The 7500-nt window shown below is 42.3% G+C and overlaps 1 protein-coding gene across 1 annotated transcript in view; it reads right to left on the bottom strand.

Annotated features, from left to right (window-relative positions):
* Positions 1 to 7500, bottom strand: part of LOC123498132 — a 20123-nt gene that overhangs the window by 9192 nt on the left and 3431 nt on the right. The window contains exons 5-8 of the mRNA XM_045245307.1: positions 5658 to 5848; positions 3996 to 4179; positions 2714 to 3073; positions 1 to 319 (exon numbers count right to left, since the gene is read on the bottom strand). The exon at positions 1 to 319 is cut by the window's left edge and continues 13 nt beyond it. Coding sequence (XP_045101242.1) covers positions 1 to 319; positions 2714 to 3073; positions 3996 to 4179; positions 5658 to 5848 — 1054 coding nt within the window. The remainder of the gene's footprint in view (positions 320 to 2713; positions 3074 to 3995; positions 4180 to 5657; positions 5849 to 7500) is intronic.

Raw genomic sequence — 7500 nt, 5'->3', positions numbered from 1 at the left:
TGAGGTTGATAAGATGAGGCGGGTAGTTGGTGGGCGCGGCAATCGGAGGTCTTGTAGTAGTCATAAAGGGAGCTCGTGTGGGTGTGTGAGGACCCTTTACACGGGCTGAACTAGGAGTGGGAAGGGCGTTGCGTGAAGGTGTGGCAGGTGGCGTGGGTTCTGGGAGGAAGGCAGCCTGGTGGTCGAAAGCAATACCCTGGTGAAAGCCGTCTATGTGAGTGCCGCCGCTGCCCGCGTGGAGGGAACGAGACAGCTCAGGGAACACCACGTCCAGGCCCTTAGCGCGAGACCACGCCAGCACCCAGTAGTCCCAGTCACCCTGTGGAGGATACAAGGGCGCCGCTAATGTAACCAACCTCCATGCATGATCTGTAATAATGCTACAGCATCAATTATTTTTAGTAACCGTGTTATGGAAAACGATCTGGCTACTACAGGTTTTATGTGGAACGAAAGGAAACATGGCGAAAATTTTGGACTTTTTCTCTCTCTTAATACGGAAGGAATTAATCTCATAATCCGCAGGTGAAATGGAAGCCAACCTTAGTCCAAAAGGATCCAGCATAGATGGCAAAGGCAACAGCAGCCCACAGTCAACCTTCCTTCCTTCCTTCCTTCTCTCTCCCGGATGATGAGAGAGAGAGAGAGAGAGAGAGAGAGAGAGAGAGAGAGAGAGAGAGAGAGAGAGAGAGAGAGAGAGAGAGAGAGAGAGTTAATTAATATAATTTACCCCTTCTCCAGCTACCACAAACATAAACTCCACAGCAGGGCGCGAGAAAGAGTATGCAGAGTGTCTTAGTTTCACCTAGCGACACTGAGTAAACATAAAGGTGTATTGACTTTAAATATTATCCGGAGAGATCTCTGTACAGTTTCCGCCCCCCACCTTCCATATCGTCAAATCTCTAGAGCGTTCAGTCTCAATTCAGTCTCCAAGATGAACCGACGTGACCGTGCCCTGCTGGTCTTCCGCGGTCAAATAGCTCTAAAGCGGGATCAAGGGTAGACAGTGCGAGCCAAGCCTACCCGACCAGTAAGCTGTGTCTACATCTTCAGTAATGCGATGGATCAAACGGCAACGCAACAAAAGAGAGGAGATTTGAGGAACCTACGTAAGTATCTTGATATGTTGGATTTTTCATTCGAGCGCGCGCAAACACACACACACACACACACACACACACACACACACACACACACACACACAGAGAGAGAGAGAGAGAGAGAGAGAGAGAGAGAGAGAGAGAGAGAGAGAGAGAGAGAGAGAGAGAGAGAGAGAGAGAGAGAGAGAATAATGTGAACTGGTGGTTGAGAGTTGCTAGTGGTGATAGTAATATGGATATGCAATGAATTAATGATAGACGATTTATCTGAGTTATTTACGAGTATGATACCATGTGCTATCAACAGCAAGGCGTCCACGTTTTGTGCTACCACTGCTGAGAAGGATGTACAGATACTAAAGCTGGCTGAAGGGGAGGAAACCCTAACTAATGCAAGGGAGATCGGGGAGGAAGCCCTAATGTTAATACGGTATCTCAATGTAAACCATCAAGAATCGCCTTTACGCTGCGGGGATTCATTGGCGAGCACCTAAACTGTCTGAAGGAAAGATAACACTATTTTTACTTTGTGCTAGTCACTTTGCTTATTAATCACTTTTATATTTACGAAAAGAGGGTCCAACCATGGAGGGCACAATAATAATATATAAAAAAACTCAGTCACCGGTTCTCTAACTAACTAAACAACAAATTTAGATTTGAATCGTGTAGGTGTCTTAATACTTTCTCTCTTTTAGAGAAAAAGTTATAGGAACGATAGTAAATACTAATCTTACTACTGAAAACGAAGGGAGAGTTAGCTCTTGCACACGGGAAGAGGAAAGAACATAGATGAGAGTGAATAAAGTATACTGTGCAGCGAGAACGCAGGAGAGGGGAGAGGGAGGGGAGGAATGAAGGTAGTAGTAAGATCTGGAGAACAGTAGTAAAAAAAAAAAATAAATAAATGAAAATAAAAATAAAACGAAAAAAAAAAACGGAAAAAACAATAAAAACAACAGTGCGACTGGGATTAAGAATAGGAGGTTAAAGACGGTCAGTTAGAGAAGGAGGATCATATAATTGTTGTTTTGTTGTTTAATGTATTGTTCAGCAAAAATTGTTTGGTGAAAAATTGTTCAAAGGTGTTTCCAAAAATCTGTAGAGATAGGTATTACAGCCACATCATGTGATAACTATAGTGTGTAAGAGATGCTTTTACATAACATTGCTCTCTCTCTCTCTCTCTCTCTCTCTCTCTCTCTCTCTCTCTCTCTCTCTCTCTCTCTCTCTCTCTCTTCCTCTCCAGTCACAGACACCAGCGTTCTCCAGGCCAATCTCAATACCCAGGGAGCAGATCCCGCCTCAGGCTGACTTTGTAGAAATAATTATTTTTCATGTGTTGTTTTATTCTATTCATTAATATAGATAAGACCTTCGATCAATGATTAGTGTGAAAAACTGAAGACAAAATAGTTTGATAAGATTAAGAGAAGAGAATGCACGGTGTATGTTAAGTGGAGCTAAATTATTGGTTTGGAGAATGAAACTCTCTCTCTCTCTCTCTCTCTCTCTCTCTCTCTCTCTCTCTCTCTCTCTCTCTCTCTCTCTCTCTCTCTCTCTCTCTCTCTCTCTCTCTCTCTCTCTCTCTCACCCGCACCTGTACGCACCCAGTTCTCCGGCACCCACGCCTCCAGCAGCCTCCTGTCGGCCATCCAGCCCCACTGAGGAGGCATGGCACCTCTCAGCAGGCGCGTGGGGTCCAGGCCATGTCCCGCCACGGAGTAGGTGTTGTGGGCAGTGACGGCCAGCAGAGTGGGGTCCTCGTCCAGCAACGCCGCCGTCTGCTGGAAGAACCTGAAGAGTGAGCAGAGGATGGTGGTGATGAGTAGGTTAGCAGGAATGGAGGACGTATACTGGGTAAGGAAGAAATAGAGATCGTGGTAAAGACAGAAGAAGAAGAAGAAGAAGAAGAAGAAGAAGAAGAAGAAGAAGAAGAAGAAGAAGAAGAAGAAGAAGAAGAAGAAGAAGAAGAAGAAGAAGAAGAAGAAGAAGAAGAAGAAGAAGAAGAAGAAGAAGAAGAAGAAGAAGAAGAAGAATATAGATCTTGCTAAAGACAGGAGAAAGACAAGATAACTGAAAGAAAAGAACACAGAGAAAGAGGAAATGATATCTTTGTCCTTAAAAGTTATGTTTCTGATAAGTTCTCTATATAATCTAAAGGGAGGGATATAGAAGAGGAGGAGGAGGAGGAGGCCACGAGAAGAGAAGAAAGCAGCCAGTATAGCAGGTTGTTGATGAGGAAGTAGAATTGGGAAGCGAGGTGTTCCAGGTGACTGATTCAGAACCAAGTCAATCAATGTGTCTTCCCCACGTTCATAATGGGTGATAATGCAGCAGCCGATGATCTCTTGGTTTAATTCGAGGCGGTACTGCCGTCACGTACCGTGGTAGACGAAAGCAGAATGTAAACAATCCACGAAATCAAATCAATGCTCCATGCTCATATTTAACAGTTAATTTCGGTATATGTGCTACATAAGATGAAGGGATAGAATTTTCATAATAAAGTAGTGATACTTAACACCAATTAATGATAATATACAACAGCGTAATATTTAATACAGTATATTCACTACAGACTTTCAACGACTTTTTTCTAATCGCAGGAATTCCGCGAGTTCTCGATAGTTTCCGTGGAAGCCACGTCGAGCGAAATCTCCCTTCTGCGACATCTCTTCGAAAATTATGTCGCATGACACGATATCGCAGGAAAAAATGCCCGTGTGATATCCGTTTTAAAGAATCACACACACACACACACACACACACACACACACACACACACACACACACACACACACACACACACACACACACACACACACACACACACACACACACACACACACACACACACACTCACCACAAGAAGTCAGGGCTGGGCAGTACATCATCCTCGAGGAATATCACTTTCCTGGCTTGTGGGAAGGTGGTGAAGGCAAAGGTGAGGGCGTGGCGAGTCACGTCTGCGATCACCTGAGTGGCGGCCTGAAGCTGAGGGTCGTACTGGTGGTTGTGGCGGTGGTGGTGGTCCCTAGTACTGTTATGGTGGTGCTGGTGTGGTTGAATCTGGCTGTAGGAAGGTGATTTTTTAGGACTGCCAGGGATTATATAAGAGGAAATAAAGAAGGTTGAGGTCATTATAGAAGAGGTAATACAGGAAGAGAGATAAAGCAAGAAATTAGATGAGATGGGGGAAGGGGGTGGTAATTACAGGGAAGGTAATGAAAGACGGAAAATAAACACCAAGCCTGTTTGGTATCACTGCACAACACAGCACCGGTTATAATGTTAAAAGAAACTAATCACAGCATATAAGAAGCGAAAGGTGTAGGTACTCGTATTCCTTATTGTACTCGTTTATCTATTTACTTGTTCATTCAGTTAGTTTTGCAAGTCGAGGAAGTGGACCAAGGCACGAACAAAAGATAAAGAGCTAAAATACAAATAAATGAACAATATGAAAGGATGAATGAATGAATGTATAAAACTGATAAATAAAGCTTGCTCATTATGCCATCCCTTTTCCTTCGCTCCTCTGTAGCAAAAAAAAAAAAAAAAAAAGAATGGCATAACAAGCAAGCTTTATTTATCAATTTTATTAATTCACTCATTCATCCTTTCATTTTGTTCATCTATTTTTGTTTTACCTCTTAATCTTTATCTCTCCTTCCTTCCTCTCCAACAAAAAAAGTAAATAAAAAAATATTCCAGAAGAAAGGCCAGTTTAGTCACGGAGGCGTCTTAATGCTTCACTATCTTCTTTTCAACAGTTGCGCCTCTACTATTCAGTCCGCATGGAGTGAGAGAAAGAGGACAGATCGCAAGCACCTATGTCAAAAGCAGCTCTGGCCAACCAACTGCTGCCATGAAAAGATGACGACAGGTATCGCTTTAGGTACAAATATAGGTTAAAAAGTGCTTCACCAAGTATAAAGAGCTGACTGCACTGTACGGAGGTGCGTGGTGTGGTGACGTGCTGTGCCTGTAGTGACGAGGGAGGCAAAGTGCTGCATTATGTACGACTATTAGATACCAAGGGATTTGCTGGTCTATATAACGAGTGTATCTGCTGAACTAAGAATACCTATTAATCATCATTTTTTTTTTTGTCTTGTTTTTCGCGGGTGTATCTGTACCTCTGTTTTTTTTTTCCTTCTTCTTATCGTCCTTCTGTTCTCTTTCTGTGTGTGTTTATATGGTTTATTTTGTTTTTCTATCCCTATCTATCCATTCCTTGTTCTCACTGTCCTTCTCTTCCCTTTTATTTTCTGCATGTGCTTTAGTATCTTCCTATCTCTGTCTCTGTTCTTTCTTCTTACCATCCTTTTAACATCTTTCTATGTGTGTGTGTGTGTGTGTGTGTGTGTGTGTGTGTGTGTGTGTGTGTGTGTGTGTGTGTGTGTGTGTGTGTGTGTGTGTGTGTGTGTGTGTGTGTGTGTGTGTGTGTGTGTGTGTGTGTGTGTGTGTGTGTGTGTGTGTGTGTGCTGTCTGCTCTATTCTTTCTATCTGTCTCTCTCTTCTCTGTGTGTGTTTCAATGTCTATCTTACCTGCAGGGGACGCCAAAGAGTTCTGCAAGGTCCCTGGTGGCGGCGCTCTCACCCTCTAGCGCCACCAGGAAGGGCGTCTGTCCACCGCCGGGCATCTGCAGCAGCTGGAGGAGAGTCCTGGTGAGGGAGGCGACGAAGGTTAAGGAAGTAGAGAAGGTGGATGACGGTCTGCATGTGTGTGTGTGTGTGTGTGTGTGTGTGTGTGTGTGTGTGTGTGTGTGTGTGTGTGTGTGTGTGTGTGTGTGTGTGTGTGTGTGTGTGTGTGTGTGTGTGTGTGTGTGTGTGTGTGTGTGTGTGTGTGTGTGTGTGTGTGTGTGTGTGTGTGTGTGTGAATGATTTTTCTATATCTGACTGTCTCTGATTGTTTCTCCTTCCTTGCCTGTCTGCTAATATCTTTACATGCTGTCTGATTAAATCTCTCTCTCTCTCTCTCTCTCTCTCTCTCTCTCTCTCTCTCTCTCTCTCTCTCTCACCGATACAGATGATAGGGGTGTTTGGAGGTCGCCACCACCACAGGGATGCTCTCCTGCAGCGGCACGCGGGGCTGACGGAGGTGCAAGTGAGGGAACATTACTTCAAATTACGCCCGACATACAAATAGCAAAATAACAAAACGTAACAAATAACAAAACAACAAATAACGTAACATGGGATAGATTAAAGAAAAACGTATATACTACTTATAAGAACATTATGTGAATACGTTAAAGATTGTGTTATAGCGTAAAAGTACCTTAACTTGGACCTATCGTTGTTCATGTATGTATGATAACTGTACCTACTTAAATATAAAGAAAAAAAATATAACGAATAAAAGAGTAGTTAGTGTATCTCTTGAAATAAAAAATACAATGAAAATATAGAAAATAAGTAAAAATAAAAAAGTTACGAAAGAAAAGAGTATCTAGTATTTACATTCCCTAAAATAAAAAATAAAAAATGTAAAAAATGAATAAAACCAGAAAGAAAACAGTACGTACATGAGACGATAAATTCTATACATGTTACTAAAGTCAACTTAGCAAATACATTCACAATAATCCACACCAGACTGGATGAATGAATATAGCGGTATAAGAATTAATGGCAGAGATGAAACCAATGATAAACAAGACAGAAAAGTAGTGAAGGGAAAGACTGATTGGAGCGAGGATGTGAATAAAGCAGTGAGAGAGAGAGAGAGAGAGAGAGAGAGAGAGAGAGAGAGAGAGAGAGAGAGAGAGAGAGAGAGAGAGAGAGAGAGATCTGTAATAGGTGATTTCGGAAATTACAAGAGGAGCAATAAAAAATAGAGATGAACGAGGAAATAAAGAAAGCGGAGGCCACTGCACAAGAGATAATAAATAAAGAGAGATAAAGCAAGGAATTACATGAGGTGGAGATAATTACAGATATGAAGGAAGACGGAAAATGAAAAGATGGAGACAGTTACAAAGGAGACGAAAGAAGAGGTGATGTAAACGAAGATAAGAACGAAGATAATGACACTCCACCACTTTTCTGATATTTGATACACCTTTCCTCAACACTAACCACTCAGGGCCATTTCCTCTCATTCTGCAGTCACCTCCAAACACTATACTGTCAAGAAACTGCAAAACCTAATGTTCAAATTACTTTCTTTCCAACAGACACGTATAAAGCTTTCATACATTGTTTTCAGCGTCAAGTGTCGTTGTATATCTCACGGCAAAAGTTAATTAGCCCCTTCAGTACTGCAATTTTTACCATGAGTTTTGGGTTTGATTAAACGATTTTATTTATATTACTGTAGCAAGGGTCTATGGAGGTCAGAAGATAAATGGCCAGAGTCTTCACTACATTAATCCCCCACATATGTTTC

The sequence above is a fragment of the Portunus trituberculatus genome, chromosome 47 (genome assembly GCF_017591435.1).
Source record: "Portunus trituberculatus isolate SZX2019 chromosome 47, ASM1759143v1, whole genome shotgun sequence".
Classification (NCBI taxonomy): domain Eukaryota; kingdom Metazoa; phylum Arthropoda; class Malacostraca; order Decapoda; family Portunidae; genus Portunus; species Portunus trituberculatus.
The sequence above is the reverse complement of the archived record's forward strand: the minus strand, read 5'-3'. Positions and strand labels throughout refer to the sequence as shown.